Consider the following 26,927-nt stretch of genomic DNA (forward strand, 5'->3'; position numbering starts at 1 on the left):
GGGGCGCGGCCGCCTGTCTGCACCGGCAGCACCATGTCGCTCATGGTCGTCAGCGTGGTGTGTGTTGGTGAGTCCTGGAAGGGAATCGGGGGAGGAAGCACTGGGTTGGAGATCTGGGCCTGGAGGGGAGATCTGGACCTGGAGGTTGAGTTATGGGCCTGGAGTGGAGATATGATCCTGGAGTGGAGATCTGGGCCTGGAGTGGAGATATGGGCCTGGGGTGGAGGTATGGGCCTGGAGTGGAGATCTGGGCCTGAAGTGGAGATATGGGCCTGGAGTGGAGATATGGGCCTGGGGTGGAGATATGGGCCTGGAGTGGAGATATGGGCCTGGGGTGGAGATATGGGCCTGGAGTGGAGATATGGGCCTGGGGTGGAGATATGGGCCTGGAGTGGAGATATGGGCCTGGGGTGGAGATATGGGCCTGGGGTGGAGATACGGGCATGGAGTGGAGATACAGGTCTGGAGTGGAGATCTGGGCCTGGAGTGGAAATCTGGGCCTGGGGTAGAGATCTGGGCCTGGAGTGGAGATCTGGGCCTCGTGTGGAGATATGGGCCTGGGTTGGAGATAAGGGCCTGGGATAGAGACATATGCTTGGCATGGAGGGATGGGCCTGGGGTGGAGATATGGGTCTGGAGTGGAGATATGGGCCTGGGGTGGAGATCTGGGTCTGGCGTGGAGATATGGGCCTGGAGTGGAGATATGGGCCTGGGGTGGAGATATGGGCCTGGAGTGGAGATCTGGGTCTGGAGTGGAGATATAGGTCTGGAGTGGAGATCTGGGCCTGGAGTGGAGATATGGGCCTGGCATGGAGGGATGGGCCTGGAGTGGAGATATGGGCCTGGCATGGAGGGATGGGCTTGGAGTGGAGATATGGGCCTGGAATGGAGATACAGGTCTGGAGTGGAGATCTGGGCCTGGAGGGGAGATCTGGTCCTGGAGGTTGAGTTACGGGCCTGGAGTGGAGATATGATCCTGGAGTGGAGATCTGGGCCTGGAGTGAAGATATGCGCCTGGGGTGGAGATATGATCCTGGAGTGGAGATCTGGGCCTGGAGTGGAGATATGGGCCTGGGGTGGAGATATAGGCATGGAGTGGAGATATGGACCTGGGGTGGAGATATGATCCTGGAGGGGAGATCTGGGCCTGGAGTGGAGATATGATCCGGGAGTGGAGATATGATCCTGGAGGGAAGATCTGGGCCTGGAGTGGAGATATGATCCGGGAGTAGAGATATGATCCTGGAGGGGAGATCTGGGCCTGGAGGTTGAGTTATGGGCCTGGGGTGGAGATATGGGCCTGGAGTGGAGATATGGGCCTGGGATAGAGACATGGGCCTGGCATGGAGGGATGGGCCTGGAGTGGAGATATGGGCCTGGAGTGGAGATACAGGTCTGGAGGGGAGATATGAACCAGGAGGGTAGATATGGGTTTGGAGTGGAGATGTGAGCCTGGAGTGCAGATATGAGCCTGGAGAGGAGATATGGGCCTGGGGTGGAGATATGAGCCTGGAGGGGAGATATGGGTTTGGAGCAGAAATATGGGCCTGGAGAGGAGATCCGGGCCTGGAGTGGAGATAGGAGCCTGGAGTGGAGATCCGGACCTGGAGTAGAGATATGACACTGGAGTGGAGATATGGGCCTGGAATGGAGACATGGGCCTGGAATTGTGATATGAGCCTGGAGTGGAGATATGGGCCTGGATTGGAGATATGGGCCTGGGGTGGAGATGGGATCCTGGAGTGGAGACATGAGCATGGAGAGGAGATATGAGCCTGGAGTGGAGACATGAGCCTGGAGTGGAGATAGGAGCCTGGAAAGGAGATATGGGTTTGGTGTGGAGATATGGGCCTGGAGTGAAGATATGGGCCTGGAGGGGAGATATGGCTCTGGAGGGGAGATATGAGCCTGGAGGGGAGATACGGGCCTGGAGGGGAGATATGGGCCTGGAGGGGAGATATCAGCATGGAGTGGAGATATGGACCTGTTGTGTAGATCTAGGCCTGGGGTGCAGATCTGGATCAGGAGGCTGGGTCTCTGCACAGCTGAGATCCCTCCTGCCGGGGCAGGTAGGCAGCCAGGGTGAGTTTACCTTCAGCCCAGCAAGGGCCTGGCTGCCCAGATGCACAGCCCAGTGGGGGCAGCAGGGGAGGCCCTGGTTTGCCTGCAGATGGATCATCCATCATGATCTTTCTTTCCAGGGTTCTTCTTGGTCCAGAGGACTTGTCCATACACGGGTGAGTCCTTCCCCAAACCTTAGGGTGTCATCTCCTCACCTAAGAGGATTTTCCTGAAACAGGACGGAAGTCCTGTCAGATAGTGTCTCATAAACTACGAAGGGGGGACCCTGGGGTACTCGGCTCACACTTCTGACTTCGTCCTCTCTGGCCTTTCTTACCCTTGGCTGAGTCAAGCTCTGTGAAGACCGGGGTGAGATTGGAGTGCTCCAAGCTGAGGTGTGCAGGGAGGAAGTGGTGTCAGCGACTGAGGAAGGGAGGGAAGCAGTGCTAGGAACAGCAGGTCCTCTGAGGACAAAGGTGTAACTCACACCCTCCAGTGTTTGCATGACGGTCAGGGCTGCAGTGTGGCTGCTGTCATTCTACCAGAAGAGGTGGGGAAAACACAGCCATGACCCTGACATTCCAAATCTCTGATAGGGACTCAGTTCATGCACTGGCTGATATTCCATTCACAAAGGACATGCCCTCCCTAACGTGTCTACTTTATGTTGTTTTATGTGAGTAATCTTGAAGTGTTAAAATCTAGTAAGAGTCCCTTATTCAGCACTTGTTCAAAGTTCTCAGTTGACACCTTTGTTGTAGGGAGACGCCATGTCTATGTGGGATGGGTTCTTCCTCTAGCCCTGGACACCCCCGTGTGGTAGGAGCCTTAGAAACATGGAAAGGGGAAGAATCTTCTGAGCACACGGAGGGAGGGGAGGCTCCACATCCTCCTCTCTAAGGCGGCACCTGCTTCTCCCCCAGGTGGTCAGGACAAGACCTTCCTATCTGTCCAGCCCAGCGCTCTGGTGCCTCAGGGAGGACACGTAACTCTTCGGTGTTACTATCGTCGTGGGTTTAACAACTTTACCAACTTCACTCTGTACAAAGACGACAGAAGCCACGTTCCCATCTTCCACAACAGAATATTCCAGCAGAGCTTCCTCATGGGCCCTGTGACCCCGGCACACGCAGGGACCTACAGATGTCGGGGCTCATACCCGCACTCCCCCACTGAGTGGTCGGCACTCAGTGACCCCCTGGCGATCATGGTCACAGGTCAGAGGGTTCCTGTCTGGGCTTCTCCTTGTCCCACCTCCTGAATCCCAGAGCTTCTGCTGGGGGTGTCCACCAGGGTCCCATCACCCAGGACCTGACTGTCTTTGGGGTAAAGGGGGATTGAATACAGGGAAATGGGTGCTGTGATGGGAAGAATAACTGTCCCCAATATGGTTACATTCTAATCCCTGGAGCCTGTGACTCTTTATGCTATAGGGCAGGGGACAGAAGGGGAAGATGGAGGTCAGGTTGTTGATGAGTTGACCTTGAGATGGGGAGACGGCCTGGACTGTCCCACTGGGCTCAGTGGAATCACAAGGCACCAAACGAGAGGAGGAGGATGAGAAGAGTGGGGATTAGAGCAGCGTCGTGGGAGAGTCCATCAGCCACTGTGGGCATTGAAGGAGGAGGAAGGCCACGAGCCACAATGGCAGGTGGCCTCCTCGGGCTGGAGAAGTCAAGAGAACCGTTCTGCTGAGTCTCCAGGGGGAACACAGTTCTGTAGACGACTTGATTTTAGCACAGGGAGAACTGGATCCAATTTCTGACTCTAAAAGTGGAAGGGGTCAGTGTATTCTCTCCTGCCACCATGTTTGGGATAATTTTCTGCAGCAGCAACAGGAAACCAACACAGGAACATGGTCAAGTACAAGTTAAGAAACCAAACGATAGCCGGGCATGGTGGTGGGCACAAGTAAATCCAGTAACGACTGGATTCAATCGCTTGAATCCGGGAGGCAGAAGTTGCAGTGAGCCAAGACCACACCACTACACTCCAGCCTGGGTGAAAAAGTGACACTCTTGTCTCAAAAATCAATTAATTAATCAATTAATTAAAGAAACCAAACAAGGAGAAGGTTGGCAACCCCGAGATCAGGAAGGGCGGGACGCTGATGCCACCACCAGGCTCCTTCCACATAGGGAGGGGTCGATGCTCCTGGAACCAGCACCAGGAGCCACCCTGTGGAAGCTGAGGCCATGGAGAAGGCACAGGCATGACAGGAGAGGCTCCCAGTCCCCACCAGGAACAGGGAGTGTGGACACTGGTGCCCGCCTTACTGATCAGTTCATTCCTCCTCCCAGGGACTCCAGTTTGTCCAACAGATTGAACCAGGCTGCTAAGAGCCTGGACATGCAGCCTGCCGTGGTTCCTCTTCCACCCCCACATAGACAGCAGGAAGGAGATTAGTGGGAAACAGATACAACAGCCTAAGAGATGAGGATGAGCCCAGTGGGAAGGGCGTCCGAGGCTACTAGAGACAGACGGACAGAGAAGAGAGAGGGACACAGATGAAGGAACCTGCACCAGGGGATAAAAGACAGGGAGACACAGAGAGGGAGGAGAGAGACAGACAGCGGGGAGGGGAACCCTCACTCATTCCAGGTGCCATGGATATGATGACAAAGGGAGACGCCTTCTAAATCACAACCTCTCTTTCTAGGAGTCCACAAAAAACCTTCCCTCCTGGCCCTCCGAGGTCCCCTGGTGAAATCAGGAGAGACGGTCACCCTACAATGTTCTTCAGATATCGTGTTTGAGCACTTCTTTCTGCACAGTGAGGTGACCTTTGAGAAGCCCTTGCACCTTGTTGGAGAGCTCCATGGTGGGGGTTCCCAGGCCAACTATTCCATCAATTCCACGACGTCTGACCTTGAAGAGACCTTCAGATGCTACGGTTCTGTCACTCACTCCCCCTATGTGTTGTCAGCTCCCAGTGACCCCCTGAACATCGTGATCACAGGTGAGAGTGTCCGGACATTCTTCTTATTGTCACTGGGACACAGAGTGAATGATCCAGGACTTGGAAGCCCCAGGTGCTCATGAGGAAGATGAGTGTGGGATTCTTATGGAGAGAGACTCACTTGGCGAGGTCTGTACCAACAGAGACAGAGAAACAGGAGACACAAGTACAGACCAGGTGTCATAACAGAGGACAGACACAGGAGCCATACAGGGAGGTAGAAAAGAGAGAAAGAGTTAAAGGGGACACTCAGACAGACAGACATGTCCCAGAGAGAGGCGTCCTTCCGTGCTGACTTTGCTCAGATACCTGGCACAGGTTAGAAGCTTCATTTCTTTGTTACCTCCACAAAGTGTTTCTACCAGGAGAACCCAAGGACACCCACATTTCTGTCCTGAGTCAGCCCCTGTGGCCTCAGACCTTGTGGCACCTACAGATGCCGTGTTTGTTCTGACACCTCTGCCTTCCGTGCAGTGGAGAGTCATCCTCCCAGGATATCGTGGCCCCAGAACACCAACCCCTGTATACTGTGTGTACTTGGGGTCCCCACACTGGATTCTGAGGCTCATATTCCACAGAACCCCACATATGATAGGACTTCTGAGAGACACAGAGAGAAATCAGGAACATCAAAAAGCAAAGACATAAACACACAGAGAATGAGCCAGAGGAAGGGGACTGAGAGACTCACAGACACATAAAGAGACAGAAAAGAGGGCAGAGGAGTGGAGAGAATGATGGAAGGGAGGAGAGAAAAGCTCCAAAATCAGAACCAACCCTGAGGGCGGGGTCACAAAGACAGAGATAGATAAAGATGTGGGGATGGATTGCAGAGATTCCAAATAGAACTAGAGAGACTGAGAGGCAGAGAAAGACAAGGAGATGGAGAGAGACAGATGATAGATGGATAGAGAGATATAGATAGATGATAAATAGGTAGATGATAGATAATGGATGGGCTATAGATACTTAGATGACGACTGATAGATGATACATACAGATGATGATGATAGATAGATAGATAGGTAGATAGATAGATAGATAGACAGATAGACACATAGATAGATACATAGATACGTAGATGATACATAGAGACAGAGAGGCAGACAGTGAGAGAGGGAACACACAGATGATACATAGATATAGATAATAGATAGATGGTGGATAGATAGACAATTGATAGAGAGATAGATAAATGATACATAGATATAGATTACAGATAGATAATTCATAGATTGACAGGTAGTAGATAGATAGATCGATCGATAGATAATAGATAGAAATGTGCAGAAGGTTATGAACAAAACAGAAAGTGAGAAACTCAGAATTAAAGAAAAAGGAGGATCACGTCAACAATCCAAGGAGAGTCAGAGAGAAGAAAACAATACAAAAAGGGAAAACACACCTCGGGCTGGGGAAGTGAGGTCAGAGACCTAGAGAGACAGAGAAGGTGGAAGGAGGAAACAGACCTGAAGAGAGACGGGGTGGAGGGTGAGAGACAGAGAGAGCATTAGGTCATAGAGCAGGGGAGTGAGTTCTCAGCTCAGATGTGAGGGGAGCTGTGACAGGGAAGAACCTCCCTGAGGGAAACTGCCTCTTCTCCTTCCAGGTAAATATGAGAAACCTTCTCTCTCAGCCCAGCCGGGCCCCACGGTGCAGGCAGGAGAGAACGTGACCTTGTCCTGCAGCTCCCAGAACTCGTTTGACATGTACCATCTATCCAGGGAGGGGGAGGCCCGTGAACTTAGTGTCTCTGCAGTGCGAAGTGTCAACGGAACATTCCAGGGTGACTTCCCTCTGGGCCCTGCCACCCACGGAGGAATCTACAGATGCTTCGGTTCTTTCCGTACCACACCCTACAAGTGGTCAAACTCAAGTGACCCACTGCTCGTTTCTGTCACAGGTGAGGAAACCCCATGCCTGTCCCATGTCTTATGATCCCAGAGCCATAGCTGAGGAACCTGCTGCTGATGATGGAGAGAAGCATGGACAGGTTCAGAGAGAAGACCAAGCTTCGGTGTGAGGGCGGGATCAGGACGCAGGATGGCAGAGAGGGCACCTCCAAACCCTCCTGCATGGCCTGCGTGGTGGTCCGCGGTCAGGGCTCCAGGCACCCAGGCAGATGGAGAAACTGGTCAGGACAGACCCAGAGGAGGGAGACTGGGCTCAGTTTGGGGAGATCAGAGGTTCCCTCAGCCCCTCAACCTTACCCATTTCCCAGAAGCCCATCCCGGCCTCTCACCCACACAGACATATCATCACCAGCAACCCTTACACCCTTTTCTTTTCATTTGAAAAAATAATTGTTGAGGTTAAATATACCTAGAAAATTGACCACTTTTACCATTTTTAAGTGTAAAGTCTAGTGGTCATAAATACATTTATATTCTGTTTTGTTTTGTTTTTTGTTTTGTTTTGTTTTTACCCTCTACTGTTCCCTTCCTGGCCTCTAGTAGCCACCATTCTACTCTCTACCTTCTTGAGATCCACTTTAGAGCTCTTGCATAAGGGTGAGAATTGGGAATCTTTGTAATGAGTTCCAGTTCCATCCATGTGGCTGCAAACGTCAGGATGTTATTGTTTCTACGGATGAGAAGTCTCCACTGTGTGTATGTACCACATTCTCTCTATCCGTTCACCCACTGAGGGGCAGGTAGGTGGACTCCACATCTTAGCTACTGTGAACTGTGCTGGAACAGTCATGGGAGTGCAGATAGAACTTTGATACACTGAAGTCCTTTCCTTTGGATGTAAACCCAGTAGTGAATTTGTGAATACTATGAAAATTCTCTTTTTAGTCTTTTGTTTGGTTTTTGTTTGGTTTTTGTTTTTGAGGCAGAGCTTTCCTCTGTAGCCCAGGCTGGAGGGCAACTGACACAATCTAGGCTCATTGCAACCTTCTGGGAGGCAGAGGCCTCCTGGATTCAAATGATTCTTCTGCCTCAGCCTCCCTGGGAGCTGGGATTACAGGTGTACACCACAACGCCTAGCTACGTTTCGTATTTTTTAGTACAGACAGGGTTTCCCCATGTTGGCCAGGCTGCTCTCAAACTCCTGACCTCAAGTGAGGTGCCCGCCTCACTCTCCCAAAGTGCTGGGATTACAGGTGTGAGCCACCATGCCCAGTTTCTTTTTAGTTTCTTTATGAACTTCCATACTTTTCTGCATAATGGCTGTACTAATTTACCTTCCTACAAAGAGGGTACGAGGATTCTCCTTTCTCTACCCTCTTGCCAGCATTTTTTTCCCTGTATTGCAGATAAAAGCCATTTTAGTGGGGTGAGATGAAAATTCATTGTGATTTTAATTTGTATTTCTCTAATAATGAGTGATACTAAACAGTGCTTCATATACATGATGGCCATTTATATGTTTTGTTTGTGGAGAAATGTCTGTTCATGTCTTTCGCTCATTTTTTAGTTAAATTATTTGCTTTATTGTGTTACGTGAGCTTCTTATATTTCTAGTAATAAATGCCTATTTAGACGCATAGTTTGCAAATATTTGCTCCCATTCTGTGCGTTGTCTCTTCACTTTGTTGGTCACTTGTCTGGCAGTGCAGAAGCTGCTTAGTTTGATGTAATCCCTGTGGTCTGTTTTTTCCTTTGATTACTTGTGTTTTTGAGGTTTTAAACAAAATGTCTTTTCTCAGACAAATGTCCTGAAGCATTTCCCCAGTATTTTCTTCTACATGCTTCATAGGTTCAGGACTTAGACTCATGTATTTAATCCATTTTGATTTGACTTTTGTGAATCATGAGAGGTACAGGTGCAATTTCATTCCCTGCATGTAGATAACCCATTTTCCACACATCGTTTATTGAAAAGACTGTCCTTTCCTGATTGTCGGTTCTTGACACTTTTGTCAAAATGCATTGGATTGGCTGGGCATGGTGGCTCACACCTGCAATCCCAGCACTTTCAGAGGCCAAGGTGGGTGGATCACCTGAGACCAGGAGTTCGAGGCCCGCCTGGACAACATAGTAAAACCCTGTCTCCACTAAAAGTACAAAACTTAGCTGAGCATGGTGGTCAGCGCCTGTAATACCATTACTCGAGTGTCTGAGGCAAGAGAATTGCTTGAATTCAGGAGACAGAGGTTGCTGTGAGCCGAGATTGCACCTCTACACTCCAGCCTGGGTGACAGAGCAAGATTCCATCTCAAAAAAAAAAAAAAAAAAAAAAAGCCGTTGAATGTAGACGCATAGAATATATCTGTGTTCTCCATTTTACTCTGTTGTTCTATGCACTTTTCTTTATGCCAACGTCAGGGTGTTTTGTTTACTACGGCTCTGTAACATATTTTTAAGTCAGGTAATGTGATATTCCTGTTTTCTCTCTATATCTTAAAGTCCCCAGACAATGGGCAACACATACAAAAATTGTGGAGAAGAGGATCCCAGGACTCCCAGAGCCCAGTGTTGGATAACAGAGTGTTGGCTGTGAATCAACCTCAAAGATTTCCCTTGAGTAGAGGACAGGCACCCTCATTTCCTCACCTCTCTCCTGTCTCTATTCTAGGAAACCCTTCACGTAGTTGGCCTTCACCCACTGAACCAAGCTCCAAAACCAGTGAGTAAAGAATCCCTCTTATCTCTGCTTTTGGAAACCTCGGGAGGTGGAAGCCTTGGATTCAAGCCTTGGCTCAGCACCTCCCAGCTCTGACTGTGGGCCTGTCTTCCACCATCTCTCTGAACTCCAGACACTCCAACAGCAAAAGGGATCTTGGCCCAGCACAGGGCTCCGTGAAGTCTCTTCATCTCTAATTTTCTGTAGCTGAGACCTCCTACAAGCTGAAAGAATGATTGCAAATCTGACATCCTTCTCAGGAAAAATGCAGTGTTCTCCCTGCATTCCTAACTGGAGGATAAATTCCTGGGGGCTTGAAAGAGGGAAGGGAAGGGAACATCTAATGATGGTGAGGTGTTTTAGAGAACTTCCACTTGCCAAGGAATGAACTCCTGTGGGTCATGAGGCAACCCTGGCTGACTCAGCAGAGCCAGAGCCTTGCAGTAAAGAGCCTTGCACACACACTCCGACTCACTGACTCATTCAGCCATGGCCCCATGCTCAGGCCGTGCAGTTAGAATCCTTTTCTATTGTTGCCATAACAAATTTCCACAAAATTGGTGGATGAAAACAAAACGGCTTTTTAATTATCTTACAGTGCTGTAGCTCAAAGGATGAAATGCACCTCACTGGGCTAAAATCAAGGTGACAGCAAGGCTGCCTTCCCTCCGAAGGTTCCAGGCGAGAATCTGCTCTTCACATGTCCCAGTTTCTAGAGGCTCCCACGTTCCTTGGCTCCTGGTCCCCTTCCTCCTTCCTCAAAACAGAGCAGGAGAAAGCTGGGTCTCCCGCCATCAGGCCGCTTGTCCTAAGGAGACATTCCACATCGTTACCTGTCAATCAAGAAACGAGAGACAATCCATAAGAAGGAACTGCTATGATTAGCTTCTTATTGGAGTCTCTTCTTCCTCCAGGTAACCCCAGACACCTGCATGTTCTGATTGGGACCTCAGTGGTCATGATCCTCTTCACCATCTTCTTCTTTCTCCTGCATCGCTGGTGCTCCAACAAAAAGAGTAAGTCTCACGAAGCAGAGGCCACAGACCTCAGGGACGTGTGGGGAAGCGGGATGGGAGCAGGAAGGTGTGTGTTCCTCACCGGCAGGATGGTCTCTGGCCCAAGGCAGGAGCCACAGAGGCAGGGATTTCTAGAGAGAGCACCAGACCCCCTGTCCCTGCCTTCAGCTCACAGACCATTGCCTGATTCTCAACTGTATCCTCATGTCCCTGCAGCCACTGACATCCAGGAGAAGGTTACATGACAGGCAGAAAGTCGGAGACAAAATCAATGGGATGCCAACTGAGAGCCGTTCATGGGAAGGGGTCTTGCACTCAGAGAGACAGAATGTCTGAGTCTGGCTGTTGGCAGCTGAGGGACCTCTGGCGTCTACGGCCTCCCCTGTGTGTTGGACTCTGCACATGAAATGAGGACCCAGACGTGCCCTCCCAGCTGTTTTGATGACTTTTGTCTCCTACAGATGCTGCTGCAATGGACCAAGAGCCTGCGGGGGACAGAACGGTGAACAGGGAGGTAGGTCCTCCTCGCCCCAGCCTCGTGGATCGAATCTTATTCCCTACTAGTCCTGAAGAATGTGAGCCCCTCCCTCACTCAACATTTCCCTCTCTCCAGGACTCTGATGAACCAGACCCTCAGGAGGTGACATACGCACAGTTGGATCACCGCGTTCTCACACAGGGAAAAATCACTCACCCTTCTCAGAGGCCCAAGACACCCCCAACAGATACCAGCGTGTACACGGAACTTCCAAATGCTGAGCCCAGATCGAAAGTTGTCTTCTATCCATGAGCACCACCGTCAGGCCTCGCAGGGGTCTTCTAGGGAGACAACAGTCCTTTCTCAAAACCGGCTTGCCAGTTCCAATGTACCAGCCGCAGGAATCTGAAGGTGTGAGTCTGCATCTTAGGACATTGCTCTTCCTCACACCACGAATCTGAACGTGCCTCTCTCTTGCTTACAAATGTCTAAGGTCCCCACTGCCTGCTGCAGAGAAAACACACTCCTTTGCTTAGCCCACAATTCTCCACTTCACTTGACCCCAGCCCACCTCTCCAACCTACTGGCTTACTTCCTAGTCCTACTGGAGGCTGTGATCACACTGAGGAACTCACAATTCCAAACATACAAGAGGCTCCCTCTTAACACGGCACTTAGACACGTGCTGTTCCACCTTCCCTCATGCTGTTCCACCTCCCCTCAGACTATCTTTCAGCCTTCTGTCAGCAGTGAAACTTATAAATTTGTTTATCATTTCAATGTAGCTCTCTCCTCTTCAAATAAACACGTCTGCCCTCATCCTTTAGGTAATGTGACTCTTTATTCGCTGAAAGTTTCTGGTGTTATCATTACCATGTCCGTATAGCCCCATATATTCTGCACTGGGTTCTCACCCCTGGACTCTGAGCTTCTGGAGGCAGAGTGGAGCCTGATTTCTGTCTGGAAGTCCAATTTCCACCTAACGATGCAACGCATAGGAGGTTGCAAGGATCGTGAATCAGATGAACAAGTGATATTCTTACTCTCTGCAGACCTGGAAAGCTGGCAGAGCCATTCCAAGATGAAACATCTGTAGAGTCATAGGCCTTGTTAGTCTCATCTTCACGGAGACACATGTCAACACATCATCTTTCATACCATAAATACACAGTCTCTCCTCCAGACCTGTGGGGTTTACAGGTGTTTATTGAGCCAACTATAAATCAAAAATATTCGGGGAAAAAATCCACAAAGTTCCAAAAAGCAAAACTACGCTGAATGGACACAAACGGAATGGTGTGTAGACTGTGTCAGGAATTATAAGTAATCTAGAGATGATTTCATGTATACAGGAGGATGAACATGGATTATATGCCAACGCTGGACCATTTTATGTAAGACGCTTGAGCACCTGCAGATTGTGGTATCTGAGCCGAGATCCTGAAACCAATCACCCACGAATAGTGAAGGACGACTGTATCTAACTTTAATTTCTCAGTTTTAAATATGAATCATAAAAAATTTACAATAACAAGATTAAAAACAAGAAGTGGTTTATAGTGTGAGAGTACGTTTAGATTTATTTTTTTCTATGCGTAACCCTTGGGCCCATGTTATCTATTGAGAAGACATTCTATTCCTCCTTAAACCACACGGCAGCCTTTGTCAACTCTAACGGGGCTGTGTGTGCACGGATGTATTTTAGACACTGTTTTCCGATAAGGGGCTCTCTGTGTTCTCTCTCTTGAGGATGCTGCACATTCCGTAGGCTTATACAAACCCTTACAATTTGGTAGCTGGAGTCCTCTAGTTTCTTATTATAGGCTATTTGCTACGCTTTTTCTATATTTCTTCAGGCAGAGTCTCGCTCTGTCACCCAGGCTGGACTGCAGTGGCAGAATCTTGGCTCACTGCAACTTCCGCCTCCCAGATTCAAGCGATTCTCCTGCCTCAGCCTCTTGAGTAGCTGGCATGACAGGTGCCCACCACCAAGCATGGCTAATTTTTGTATGTTTAGCAGAGACATGGTTTCTCTAAGTTGGCCAGGGAGGTCTCGAACTCCCGACCTCCGTTGATCCACCCACCTCGGCTTCCCAAAGTGCTGGGGGACACTTGATTTTTTATAGCATTATGTTACTGGACATTTCCATACAATTTAAAATGAGGGAGGCAGAGAGACAGAGAGCGAACCATGTGCTGGGACTCTGGAATCTCAGGTCATGAGACAAATTGTAGATAAAATGACAAAAATCCAGAATTGACATGTTGTGAGTTTTGCTAATGAAGAACAGTTCTAAGATTGTAAATAATTGCATAATCCTTCCCTGGGTATTTAAATCATTTAAACTGGTTCTGCTGTCATACTACAAATACAAGCATGAAACATCCTAATGGTTTATTCGTCACAATTGCTCTGACAACGTTCATAATACCTATTAGACATTTCGCATATTATACACGGAGAAGAGTTTGAAACACAGATAAAAACAACAAAAATACATGAAAAGTCTTTCTCGTCAGCACAGATTTTAGTCACCTCATGTCCGGGAGGTTGGATCTGAGACGTGTTTTGAGCTGGTCATAGTGAAGGACACAAGGTGTCAGTTCTAGTGAGAACAATTTCCAGGAAGCCATTTTCCACTCTTGAGTGAGCACCCGCTGCACCTCATGCAAGGTAGGAAGAGCCTGCGTACGTCACCCTCCCATGATGTGGTCAGCACGTCAACTGCATGGGCAGGGCGCCAGATAACATCCTGTGCGCTGCTGAGCTGAGCTGGGGCGCGGCCGCCTGTCTGCACCGGCAGCACCATGTCGCTCATGGTCCTCAGCGTGGCGTGTGTTGGTGAGTCCTGGAAGGGAATCCGCGGAGGAAGCGCTGGGGTGGACATCTGGGCCTGGAGGGGAGATCTGGACCTGGAGGTTGAGTTATGGGCCTGGAGTGGAGATATGATCCTGGAGTAGAGATCTGGGCCTGGAGTGGAGATATGGGCCTGGGGTGGAGATATGATCCTGGAGTGGAGATCTGGGCCTGGAGTGGAGATATGATCCTGGAGTGGAGATCTGGGCCTGGAGTGGAGATATGGGCCTGGAGTGGAGATCTGGGCCTGGTTGGAGATATGGGCCTGGGGTGGAGATATGGGCCTGGGATAGAGACATGGGCCTGGCATGGAGGGATGGGCCTGGAATGGAGATATGGGCCTGGGTGGAGATATGGGCCTGGGGTGGAGATCTGGGCCTGGAGTGGAGATATGATCCTGGAGTGGAGATCTGGGCCTGGAATGGAGATATGGGCCTGGAGTGGAGATCTGGGCCTGGGTGGAGATATGGGCCTGGGATAGAGATATTGGCCTGGAGTGGAGATTTGGGCCTGGAGTAGAGATATGAACCTGGAATAGAGATAGGATCCTGGAGTAGAGACATGAGCGTGGAGTGGAGATACGGGCCTGCAATGGAGATACGGGTCTAGAGTGGAGATATGGGCCTGGAGTGGAGATGGGCCTGGGCTGGAGATCTGGGCCTGGAGTGGAGATAGGAGCCTGGAGTGGAGATATGTTCCGGGAGTAGAGATATGGGCCTGGAGGGGAGATATGAGCCTGGAGGGGACATATTGGTTTGGAGTGGAGATATGAGCCTGGAGTGCAGATATGAGCCTGGAGAGGAGATATGGGCCTGGGGTGGAGATACGGGCCTGGAGTAGAGATATGAACCTGGAATAGAGATAGGATCCTGGAGTAGAGACATGAGCGTGGAGTGGAGATATGGGCCTGCAGTGGAGATACGGGTCTAGAGTGGAGATACGGGCCTGGGCTGGAGATCTGGGCCTGGAGTGGAGATAGGAGCCTGGAGTGGAGATCTGGGCCTGGAATGGAGATATGGGCCTGGAGTGGAGATCTGGGCCTGGGTGGAGATATGGGCCTGGGATAGAGATATTGGCCTGGAGTGGAGATTTGGGCCTGGAGTAGAGATATGAACCTGGAATAGAGATAGGATCCTGGAGTAGAGACATGAGCGTGGAGTGGAGATACGGGCCTGCAATGGAGATACGGGTCTAGAGTGGAGATATGGGCCTGGAGTGGAGATGGGCCTGGGCTGGAGATCTGGGCCTGGAGTGGAGATAGGAGCCTGGAGTGGAGATATGTTCCGGGAGTAGAGATATGGGCCTGGAGGGGAGATATGAGCCTGGAGGGGACATATTGGTTTGGAGTGGAGATATGAGCCTGGAGTGCAGATATGAGCCTGGAGAGGAGATATGGGCCTGGGGTGGAGATACGGGCCTGGAGTAGAGATATGAACCTGGAATAGAGATAGGATCCTGGAGTAGAGACATGAGCGTGGAGTGGAGATATGGGCCTGCAGTGGAGATACGGGTCTAGAGTGGAGATACGGGCCTGGGCTGGAGATCTGGGCCTGGAGTGGAGATAGGAGCCTGGAGTGGAAATACGTTCCTGGAGTAGAGATATGGGTCTGGAGAGGAGATATGGACCTGGAGTGGAGATCTGGGCCTGGAGAGGAGATATGAACCTGGAGGGGAGATATGGGTTTGGAGCGGAGATATGGGCCTGGAGTAGAGATATCAGCATGGAGTGGACATATGGGCCTGTTGTGTAGATCTAGGCCTGGGGTGGAGATCTGGATCAGGAGACTGGGTCTCTGCACAGCTGAGATCCCTGCTGCGGGAGCAAGTAGGCAGCCAGGGTGAGTTTACCTTCAGCCCAGCAAGGGCCTGGCTGCCCAGACACACAGCCCCATGGGGGCAGCAAGGGAGGCCCTGGTTTGCCTGCAGATGGATCATCCATCATGATCTTTCTTTACAGGGTTCTTCTTGGTCCAGACGGCCTGTCCACACACGGGTGAGTCCTTCCCCAAAACTTAGGGTGTCATCTCCCCACCTAAGAGGATTTTCCTGAAACAAGAGGGAAGTCCTGTCAGACAGTCTCTCATAAACTACGAAGGGGGGACCCTGGGGTGCTCGGCTCACACTTCTGACCTCGTCCTCTCTGGCCTTTCTTACCCTTGGCTGAGTCAAGCTCTGTGAAGACCGGGGTGAGATTGGAGTGCTCCAAGCTGAGGTGTGCAGGGAGGAAGTGGTGTCAGTGACTGAGGAAGGGAGGGAAGCAGTGCTAGGAACAGCAGGTCCTCTGAGGACAAAGGTGTTACTCACACCCTCCAGTGTTTCCATGACGGTCAGGGCTGCAGTGTGGCTGCTGTCATTCTACCAGAAGAGGTGGGGAAACCACAGCCATGACCCTGACATTCCAAATCTTCTGATGGGGGCTCAGTTCATGCACTGGCTGATGTTCCATTCACAAAGGACATGCCCTCCATGCCGTGTCTACTTTGTGTTGTTTTATGTGAGTCATCTTGAAGTGTTAAAATCTAGTAAGAGTCACTTATTCAGCACTTGTTCAAAGTTCTCAGCTGACACCTTTGTTGTAGGGAGACGCCATGTCTACGTGGGATGGGTCCTTCCTGTAGCCCTGGACACCTAGGTGTGGTAGGAGCCTTAGAAACATGGAAAGGGGAAGAATCTTCTGAGCACAGGGAGGGACGGGCGATTCCACATCCTCCTCTCTAAGGAGGCGCCTCCTTCTCCCCCAGGTGGTCAGGACAAGACCTTCCTGTTTGCCCAGCCCAGCGCTGTGGTGCCTCAGGGAGGACACGTGACCCTTCGGTGTTACTATCGTGATGGACTTAACAACTTTACCAACTTCACACTGTACAAAGATGACAGAAGCCACGTTCCCGTCTTCCACAGCAGAATATTCCAGGAGAGCTTCCTCATGGGTCCTGTGACCCCAGCACACGCAGGGACCTACAGATGTCAGGGCTCATACCCGCACTCCCCCACTGAGTGGTCGGCACTCAGTGACCCCCTGGCGATCAGAGTCACAGGTCAGAGGGCTCCTGTCTGGGCTTCTCCTTGTCCCACCTCCTGAATCCCAGAGCTTCTGCTGGAGGTGTCCACCAGGGTCCCATCACCCAGGACCTGACTGTCTATGGGGTAAAGGGGGATTGAATACAGGGAAATAGGTGTTGTGATGGGAGGAATAACTGTCCCCAGTTATGGCTACATGGTAATCCGTGGACCCTGTGACTCTTTATGCTATAGGGCAGGGGACTGAAGGGGAAGATGGAGCTCAGGTTGTTGATGAGTTGACCTTGAGATGGGGAGACGGCCTGGACTGTCCCGCTGGGCTCACTGTAATCACAAGGCACCAAACGAGAGGAGGAGGATGAGGAGAGTGGGGATTAGAGCAGCGTCGTGGGAGACTCCATCAGCCACTGTGGGCTTTGAAGGTGGAGGAAGGCCACGAGCCACAATGGCAGGTGGCCTCTACGGGCTGGAGAAGTCAAGAGAACTGCTCCGCTGAGTCTCCAGAGGGAACACAGTTCTGTAGACGCCTTGATTTTAGCCCAGGGAGGAATGGATCCAATTTCTGTCTCCAGAAGTGGAAGGGGTCAGTGTGTTCTCTCCTGCCACCATGTTTGGGATAATTTTCTGCCGCAGCAACAAGAAACCAACACAGGAACATGGTCAAGGACGAGTTAGGAAACCAAACAACGATAGCCGGGCATGGTGGTGGGCGCGAGTAAACCAACGACTGGATTCAGTCGCTTGAATTCTGGAGGCAGAAGTTGCCGTGAGCCAAGACCACATCATTACACTCCAGCCTGGGTGAAAAAGTGACACTCTGTCTCAAAAATAAATTAATTAATCAATTAATTAAAGAAAACAAACAAGGAGAAGGTTGACAACCCCGAGATCAGGAGGGGAGGGACGCTGATGCCACCACCAGGCTCCATCAACATAGGGAGGGGTCGATGCTCCTGGAACCAGCACCAGGAGCCACCCTGTGGAAGCTGAGGCCATGGAGAAGGCAGAGGCATAGCAGGAGAGGCTCCCAATCCCCACCAGGAACAGGGAATGTGGACACTGGTGCCTGCCTTACTGATCAGTTCATTCCTCCAGCCAGGGACTCCAGTTTGTCCAAAAGAGATGGAACCAGGCTGCTAAGAACCTGGACATGCAGCCTGCCTGGATCCTCTTCCACCCCCGCATAGACAGCAGGAAACAGATTAGTGGGAAACAGATACAACAGCCTAACAGATGAGGCTGAGCCTAGTGGGAAGGGCATCCGAGGCTACTAGAGACAGACGGACAGAGAAGAGGGAGGGACACAGATGAAAGGACCTGCACCAGGGGATAAAAGACAGGGAGACACAGAGAGGGAGGAGACAGACAGACAGCCGGGAGGGGAACCCTCACTCATTCCAGGTGCCGTGGATATGATGACAAAGGGAGACGCCTTCTAAACTCACAACCTCTCTTTCTAGGAGTCCACAGAAAACCTTCCCTCCTGGCCCTCCCAGGTCCCCTGGTGAAATCAGGAGAGACGGTCACCCTACAATGTTCGTCAGATACCGTGTTTGAGCACTTCTTTCTGCACAGTGAGGTGAACTTTGAGAAGCCCTTGCACCTTGTTGGAGAGCTCCATGGTGGGGGTTCCCAGGCCAACTATTCCATCAATTCCAAGACGTCTGACCTTGCAGGGACCTACAGATGCTATGGTTCTGTCACTCACTCCCCCTATGTGTTGTCAGCTCCCAGTGACCCCCTGGACATCGTGATCACAGGTGAGAGTGTCCGGACATTCTTCTCATTGTCACTGGGACACAGAGTGAATGATCCAGGACTTGGAAGCCCCAGGTGGTCATGAGGAAGATGAGTGTGGGATTCTTATGGAGAGAGACTCACTTGGGGAGGTCTGTACCAACAGAGACAGAGAAACAGGAGACACAAGTACAGCCCAGGTGTCATAACAGAGGACAGACACAGGAGCCATACAGGGAGGTAGAAGAGAGAGAAAGAGTTAAAGGGGACACCCAGACAGAGAGACATGTCCCAGAGAGTGGCGTCCTTGTGTGCTGATTTTGCTCAGAGACTTGGCACAGGTTAGAAACTTCATTTCTGTTTTACCTCCACAAAGCGTTTCTACCAGGAGAACCCAAGGACACCCATATTTCTGTCCTGAGTCAGCCCCTGTGGCCTCAGACCTTGTGGCACCTACAGATGCCGTGTTTGTTCTGACACCTCTGCCTTCTGTACAGTGGAGAGTCATCGTCCCAGGATATCGTGGCCCCAGAACACGAACCCCTGTATACTGTGTGTACTTGGGGTCCCCACACTGGATTCTGAGGCTCATATTCCACATAATCCCACATATGATCGATTACTGAGAGACACAGAGAGAAATCAGGAACATCAAAAAGCAAAGACATAAACACACAGAGAATGAGCCAGAGGAAGGGGACTGAGAGACACACAGACACATAAAGAGACAGAAGGGAGGGCAGAGGAGTGGAGAGAATGATGGAAGGAAGCAGAGAAAAGCTCCAAAATCAGAACCCTGAGGGAGGGGCACAAAGACAGAGATAGATAAAGATGTCGGGATGGATTGCAGAGATTCCAAATAGAACTAGAGAGACTGAGAGGCAGAGAAAGACAAGGAGATGGAGAGAGACAGATGGTAGATGGGTAGATAGATATAGATAGATGATAAATAGGTAGATGATAGGTAGTGGATGGGTTATAGATACTTAGATGGCGATTGATAGATGATACATAGAGATGATGATGATAAATTAGATAGATAGATAAATGGATCGATAGACAGATAGGTAGATAGACACATAGATAGATACATAGATATGTAGATGATACATAGAGACAGAGAGGCAGACAGATAGAGAGGGAATAGACAGATGATACATAGATATAGATAATAGATAGATGATGGATAGATAGACACACAATTGATAGAGAGAGAGATACATGATACATAGGTATAGATTACAGATAGATAATTGATAGATTGACAGGTAGTAGATAGATAGATCTATCGATAGATAATAGATAGAAATGTGCAGAAGGTTATGAACAAAACAGAAAGTGAGAAACTCAGAATTAAAGAAAAAGGAAGATCAAGTCAACAATCCAAGGAGGATCAGAGAGAAGAAAACAATACAAAAAGGGAAAACACACCTCGGGCTGGGGAAGTGAGGTCAGAGACCTAGAGAGACAGAGAAGGTGGAAGGAGGAAACAGACCTGAAGAGAGACGGGGTGGAGGGTGAGAGACAGAGGGAGCATTAGGTCGTAGAGCAGGGGAGTGAGTTCTCAGCTCAGATGTGAGGGGAGCTGTGACAGGGAAGAACCTCCCTGAGGAAACTGCCTCTTCTCCTTCCAGGTCTATATGAGAAACCTTCTCTCTCAGCCCAGCCGGGCCCCACGGTTCAGGCAGGAGAGAACGTGACCTTGTCCTGCAGCTCCCGGTGCTCGTTTGACATGTACCATCTATCCAGGGATGGGGAGGCTCGTGAACTTAGTCTCTCTGCAGTGCCAAGCGTCAATGGAACATTCCAGGCCGACTTCCCTCTGGGCCCTGCCACCCACGGAGGAACCTACAGATGCTTCGGTTCTTTCCGTACCACACTCTACCAGTGGTCAGAACCGAGTGACCCACTGCACGTTTCTGTCACAGGTGAGGAAACCCCATGCCTGTCCCATGTGTTATGATCCCAGAGCCATAGCTGAGGAGCTTCCTGCTGATGATGGAGAGAAGCATGGACAGGTTCAGAGAGAAGACCAAGCTTCGGTGTGAGGGCGGGATCAGGATGCAGGATGGCAGAGAGGGCACCTCCAAACCCTCCTGCGTGGCCTGCGTGGTGGTCCGCGGTCAGGGCTCCAGACACCCAGGCAGATGGAGAAACTGGTCAGGACAGACCCAGAGGAGGGAGACTGGGCTTAGTTTGGGGAGATCAGAGGTTCCCTCAGCCCCTCGACCTTACCCATTTCCCAGAAGCCCATCCTGGCCTCTCACCCACACAGACATATCATCACCAGGAACCCTTACACCCTTTCCTTTTCATTTGAAAAAATAATTGTTGAGCTTAAAAATACCTATAAAATTGACCACCTTTACCATTTATAAGTGTAAAGTCTAGTGGTCATAAATACATTTATATTCTGTTCTGGTTTTTGTTTTGTGTTGTTTTTACCCTCCACCATTTCCTTCCTGGCCTCTGGTAGCCACCATTCTACTACTCTCTACCTTCTTGAGATCCACTTTAGAGCTCCTGCATAAGGGTGAGAAATGGGAATCTTTCTAATGAGCTCCAGTTCCATCCATGTGGCTGCAAATGGCAGGATGTTATTGTCTCTATGGATGAGTAGTCTCCACTGTGTGTATGTACTACATTCTCTCAATCCGTTCACCCACTGAGGGGCAGGTAGGTTGTCTCCACATCTTGGCTACTGTGAACTGTGCTAGAACAGTCATGGGAGTGCAGATAGAACTTCGATACACTGGTGTCCTTTCCCTTGGATGTAAACCCAATAGTGAATTTGTGAATACTATGAAAATTCTCTTTTTAGTCTTTTGTTTGGTTTTTGTTTGGTTTTGGTTTTTGAGGCAGAGCTTTCCTCTGTAGAACAGGCTGAAGTGCAACTGACACAATCTAGGCTCATTGCAACCTCCTGGGAGGCAGAGGCCTCCTGGATTCAAATGATTCTTCTGCCTCAGTCTCCCTGGGAGCTGGGATTACAGGTGTACGCCACAACGCCTAGCTACGTTTCGTATTTTTTAGTACAAACAGGGTTTCCCCATGTTGATCAGGCTGCTCTCAAACTCCTGACCTCAAGCAAGGTGCCCGCCTCACTCTCCGAAACTGCTGGGATTACAGGCATGAGCCACCATGCCCAGCCTCTTTTTAGTTTCTTAAAGAACTTCCAAGGCCGGGCGCGGTGGCTCAAGCCTGTAATCCCAGCACTTTGGGAGGCCGAGGCGGGCGGATCACAAGGTCAGGAGATCGAGACCACAGTGAAACCCCGTCTCTACTAAAAATACAAAAAATTAGCCGGGCGCGGTGGCGGGCGCCTGTAGTCCCAGCTACTCAGGAGGCTGAGGCAGGAGAATGGCGGGAACCCGGGAGGCGGAGCTTGCAGTGAGCCGAGATCGCGCCACTGCACTCCAGCCTGGGCAACAGCATGAGACTCCGTCTCAAAAAAAAAAAAAAAAAAAAAAAAAAAAAAAGAACTTCCATACTTTTCTGCTTAATGGCTGTACTAATTTACCTTCCTACCAACAGGGTTGGTAGGATTCTCCTTTGTCTACCATCTTGCCAGCATTTGTTTTCCCTGTCTTGCAGAGAAAAGCCATTTTAATGGGGTGAGATGAAAATTCATTGTGATTTTAATTTGTATTTCTCTAATAATGAGTGATACTGAACAGTGTTTCATACACATGATGGCCATTTATATGTTTTGTTTGTGGAGAAATGTCTGTTCATGTCTTTTGCTCATTTTTAGTTAAATTATTTGTTTTATTGAGTTATGTGAGCTTCTTATATTTCCAGTTATAAATCCCGAATCAGATGCATAGTTTGCAAATATTTGCTCCCATTCTGTGGGTTGTCTCTTCACTTTATTGGTTGCTTGTTTTGCAGTGCAGAAGCTGCTTAGTTTGATGGAATCCCTGTCGTCTGTTTTTTGCTTTGATTACTTGTGTTCTGAGGTTTTAAACAAAATGTCCTTTTCAAACAAATGTCCTGAAGCATTTGCCCAATATTTTCTTCTACGTGTTTCATAGGTTCAGGACTTAGACTCATGTATTTAATCCATTTGGATTTGACTTTTGTGAATGGTGAGAGGTAGAGGTGCAGTTTCATTCCCTGCATGCAGATAACCCGTTTTCCCCGCATCGATTATTGAAAAGACTGTCCTTTCCTGATTGTCGGTTCTTGACACTTTTGTCAAAATGCATTGGATTGGCTGGGCATGGTGGCTCACACCTGCAATCCCAGCACTTTCAGAGGCTAAGGTGGGTGGATCACCTGAGACCAGGAGTTCCAGGCCCACCTGGACAACATAGTAAAACCCTGTCTCCACTAAAAGTACAAAAATTAGCTGAGCATGGTGGTCAGCTCCTGTCATACCACTACTCAAGGGTCTGAGGCAAGAGAATTGCTTGAATTCAGGAGACAGAGGTTACTGTGAGCTGAGATTGCACCTCTGCACCCCAGCCTGGTTAACAGAGCAAGATTCCATCTCAAAAAAAAAAAGAAAAGAAAAGAAAAGAAAAAAAACCATTGAATGTAGACGGATAGATTATATCTGTGTTCTTCATTTTTCTCCATTGTTCTATGCACTTTTCTTTATGCCAGCGTCATGCTGTTTTGTTTACTACAGCTCTGTAACATATTTTTAAGTCAGGTAATGTGATGTTCCTGTTTTCTCTCTATATCTTAAAGTCTCGAGACAATGGGTAACACATACAAAAATTATGGAGAAGAGGATCCCAGGACTCCCAGAGCCCAGTGTTGGATAACAGAGTGTTGGCCGTGAATCAACCTCAAAGATTTCCCTTGAGTAGAGGACAGGCACCCTCATTTCCTCACCTCTCTCCTGCCTCTGTTCTAGGAAACCCTTCACGTAGTTGGCCTTCACCCACTGAACCAAGCTCCAAAACCGGTGAGTAAAGAATCCCTCTTATCTCTGCTTTTGGAAACCTGGGGAGGTGGAAGCCTTGGATTCAAGCCTTGGCTCAGCACCTCCCAGCTCTGACCGTGGGCCTGTTTTCCACCATCTCTCTGAAGTCCAGACACTCCAACAGCAAAAGGGATCTTGGCCCAGCACAGGGCTCAGTGAAGTCTCTTCATCTCTAATTTTCTGTAGCTGAGACCTCCTACAAGCTGAAAGAATGATTGCAAATCTGACATCCTTCTCAGGAAAAATGCAGTGTTCTCCCTGTATTCCTAACTGGAGGATAAATTCCTGGGGGCTTGAAAGAGGGAAGGGAAGGGAACATCTAATGATGGTGAGGTGTTTTAGAGAAGTTCCACTTGCCAAGGAATGAACTCCTGTGGGTCATGAGGCAACCCTGGCTGACTCAGCAGAGCAAGAGCCTTGCAGTAAAGAGCCTTGCACGCACACTCCGACTCACTGACTCATTCAGCCATGGCCCCATGCTCAGGCTGTGCAGTTAGAATCCTTTTCTATTGTTGCCATAACAAATTTCCACAAAATTGGTGGATGAAAACAAAACGGCTTTTTAATTATTTTACAGTGCTGTAGCTCAAAGGATGAAATGCACCTCACTGGGCTAAAATCAAGGTGACAGCAAGGCTGCCTTCCCTCCGAAGGTTCCAGGCGAGAATCTGCTCTTCACATGTCCCAGTTTCTAGAGGCTCCCACGTTCCTTGGCTCCTGGTCCCCTTCCTCCTTCCTCAAAACAGAGCAGGAGAAAGCTGGGTCTCCCGCCATCAGGCCGCTTGTCCTAAGGAGACATTCCACATGGTTACCTGTCAATCAAGAAACGAGAGACAATCCATAACAAAGAACTGCTATGATTAGCTTCTTATTGGAGTCTCGTCTTCCTCCAGGTATCCCCAGACACCTGCATGTTCTGATTGGGACCTCAGTGGTCATGATCCTCTTCACCATCTTCTTCTTTCTCCTGCATCGCTGGTGCTCCAACAAAAAGAGTAAGTCTCACGAAGCAGAGGCCACAGACCTCAGGGCCGTGTGGGGAAGCGGGATGGGAGCACGCAGGTGTGTATTTCTCACCGGCAGGATGGTCTCTGGCCCAAGGCAGGAGCCACAGAGGCAGGGATTTCTAGAGAGAGCACCAGACCCCCTGTCCCTGCCTTCAGCTCACAGACCATTGCCTGATTCTGAACTGTATCCTCATGTCCCTGCAGCCACTGACATCCAGGAGAAGGTTCCGTGACAGGCAGAAAGTGGGAGGCAGAATCAATGGGATGGAAATTGAGAGCCGTTCATGGGAAAGGGTCTTGCACTCAGAGAGACAGAATGTCTGAGTCTGGCTGTTGGCAGCTGAGGGACCTCAGGCGTCTACGGCCTCCCCTGTGTGTTGGGCTCTGCACATGAAATGAGGACCCAGACGGGCCCTCCCAGCTGTTTTGATGACTTTTGTCTCCTACAGATGCTGCTGTAATGGACCAAGAGCCTGCGGGGGACAGAACAGTGAACAGGGAGGTAGGTCCTCCTCGGTCCAGCCTCATGGATCGAATCTTATTCCCTACTAGTCCTGAAGAATGTGAGCCCCTCCCTCACTCAACATTTCCCTCTCTCCAGGACTCTGATGAACCAGACCCTCAGGAGGTGACATACGCACAGTTGGATCACCGCGTTCTCACACAGGGAAAAATCACTCGCCCTTCTCAGAGGCCCAAGACACCCCCAACAGATACCAGCGTGTACACGGAACTTCCAAATGCTGAGCCCAGATCGAAAGTTGTCTTCTATCCATGAGCACCACCGTCAGGCCTTGAAGGGGTCTTCTAGGGACACAACAGCCCTGTCTCAAAACCGGCTTCACAGCTCCAATGTACCAGCAGCAGGAATCTGAAGGTGTGAGTCTGCATCTTAGGACATCGCTCTTCCTCACACCACGAATCTGAACATGCCTCTCTCTCGCTTACAAATGTCTAAGGTCCCCACTGCCTGCTGCAGAGAAAACACACTCCTTTGCTTAGCCCACAATTCTCCACTTCACTTGACCCCTGCCCACCTCTCCAACCTACTGGCTTACTTCCTAGTCCTACTGGAGGCTGTGATCATACTGAGGAACTCACAATTCCAAACATACAAGAGACTCCCTGTTAACACAGCACTTAGACACGTGCTGTTCCATCTTCCCTCATGCTGTTCCACCTCCCCTCAGACTATCTTTCAGCCCTTGGCAGCAGTGAAACTTATAAATTTTTTTATCATTTCAATGTAGCTCTCTCCTCTTCAAATAAACACGTCTGCCCTCATCCTTTAGGTAATGTGACCCTTTATTGGCCGAAAGTTTCTGGTGTTATCGTTACTATGTCCGTATAGCCCCGTATGTTCTCCATTGGGTTCTCACCCCTGGACTCTGAGCTTCTGGAAGCAGGTGGAGCCTGATTTCTGTCTGGAACTCCAATTTCCATCCAACGATGCAGCGCATAGGAGGTTGCAAGGATCGTGAATGAGATGAACAAGTGATATTCTTACTCTCTGCAGACCTGGAAAGCTGGCAGAGCCATTCCAAGATGAAACATTTGTAGAGTCATAGGCCTTGTTAGTCTCATCTCCACAGGGACACATGTCAACACATCATCCTTCATACTATAAATACACAGTCGCTCCTCCGTATCTGAGGGGTTTACAGGTGTTTATTGAGCCAACTATAAATCAAAAATATTCAGAGAAAAAATCCACAAAGTTCCAAAAAGCAAAACTATGTTGAATGGACACAAACGGAATGGTGTGTAGGCTGTATCCGGAATTATAAGTAATCTAGAGATGATTTCATGTACACAGGAGGATGAGCATGGGTTATATGCAAACGCTGTACCATTTTATGTAAGAGGCTTGAGCACCTGCAGGTTTTGGTGTCAGAGCAGAGATCCTGAAACCAATCACCCGCGAATAGTGAAGGATGACTGTATATAATTTTTATTCATGAATTTTAGAAATAAATCCTCAAAATGCACAATAATAAGATAAAACAATAAGCAGTGTTTTTACAGTGTGAAAATAAGCTTAGATTTATTTTTTCCTACGTGTAACCCTCTGGTCCAATGTTATTTATGGAGAAGACATTCTTTTCCACCTTAACCCACATGGCAGCCTCTGTCAACTATAAAGGGACTGTGTGTACACGGATGTATTTTACACTCTTTCCTGCTTAGTGGCTCTCTGTGTCCACTCTCACGAGGATGCTGCACCTTATGTAGCCTTAGAGAACCCCTTAACATTTGGTAGCCTGAATCCTCTAATTTCTCCTTCCTCTTTAA

At 49.5% G+C, this 26,927-nt stretch overlaps 1 protein-coding gene and 1 long non-coding RNA gene across 4 annotated transcripts; one reads left to right on the forward strand and one right to left on the reverse strand.

The window, feature by feature from the left end:
* Window positions 1-26,621, forward strand: LOC123570293 (killer cell immunoglobulin-like receptor 3DL2). 3 transcript variants are annotated; one of them, XM_065534911.2, is made up of 9 exons: window positions 1-67; window positions 2,202-2,237; window positions 2,985-3,278; window positions 18,419-18,718; window positions 20,330-20,623; window positions 23,560-23,610; window positions 24,522-24,623; window positions 25,085-25,137; window positions 25,237-26,621. In XM_065534911.2, the coding sequence occupies exons 1-9, from the start codon at window positions 34-36 to the stop codon at window positions 25,411-25,413; spliced, it is 1,341 nt and encodes a 446-aa protein (XP_065390983.2). In that variant the 5' UTR covers window positions 1-33; the 3' UTR covers window positions 25,414-26,621. The 3 variants fall into 3 exon arrangements, with proteins under 3 accessions (XP_065390983.2, XP_073880887.1, XP_073880886.1); XM_074024785.1 differs by lacking the exons at window positions 1-67; window positions 2,202-2,237; window positions 2,985-3,278 and adding exons at window positions 15,904-15,933; window positions 16,682-16,975; XM_074024786.1 differs by lacking the exons at window positions 18,419-18,718; window positions 20,330-20,623; window positions 23,560-23,610; ... (1 more) ...; window positions 25,085-25,137; window positions 25,237-26,621 and adding exons at window positions 4,721-5,020; window positions 6,630-7,072.
* LOC135968400 (uncharacterized) lies at window positions 13,464-16,114 on the reverse strand. The gene is made up of 3 exons (XR_010583149.1): window positions 16,071-16,114; window positions 15,789-15,986; window positions 13,464-13,932 (listed from the first exon to the last, which is right to left on the reverse strand). It is a non-coding gene; the product is annotated as an uncharacterized lncRNA (long non-coding RNA).
* Window positions 26,622-26,927: the final 306 nt, after the last annotated feature.

The sequence above is a fragment of the Macaca fascicularis genome, chromosome 19 (genome assembly GCF_037993035.2).
Source record: "Macaca fascicularis isolate 582-1 chromosome 19, T2T-MFA8v1.1".
NCBI classification, from domain to species: Eukaryota; Metazoa; Chordata; class Mammalia; order Primates; family Cercopithecidae; genus Macaca; species Macaca fascicularis.

Excerpts from the sequence above, each read along its gene's own strand:
- LOC123570293 (XM_065534911.2), top strand. The coding sequence starts at position 34 with ATGTCGCTCATGGTCGTCAGCGTGGTGTGTGTTG. Across the intron at positions 2,238-2,984 it reads GAGGACTTGTCCATACACGG|GTGGTCAGGACAAGACCTTC; the intron begins GTGAGTCCTTCC and ends CTTCTCCCCCAG. Across the intron at positions 18,719-20,329 it reads CCTGGACATCGTGATCACAG|GTCTATATGAGAAACCTTCT; the intron begins GTGAGAGTGTCC and ends TTCTCCTTCCAG.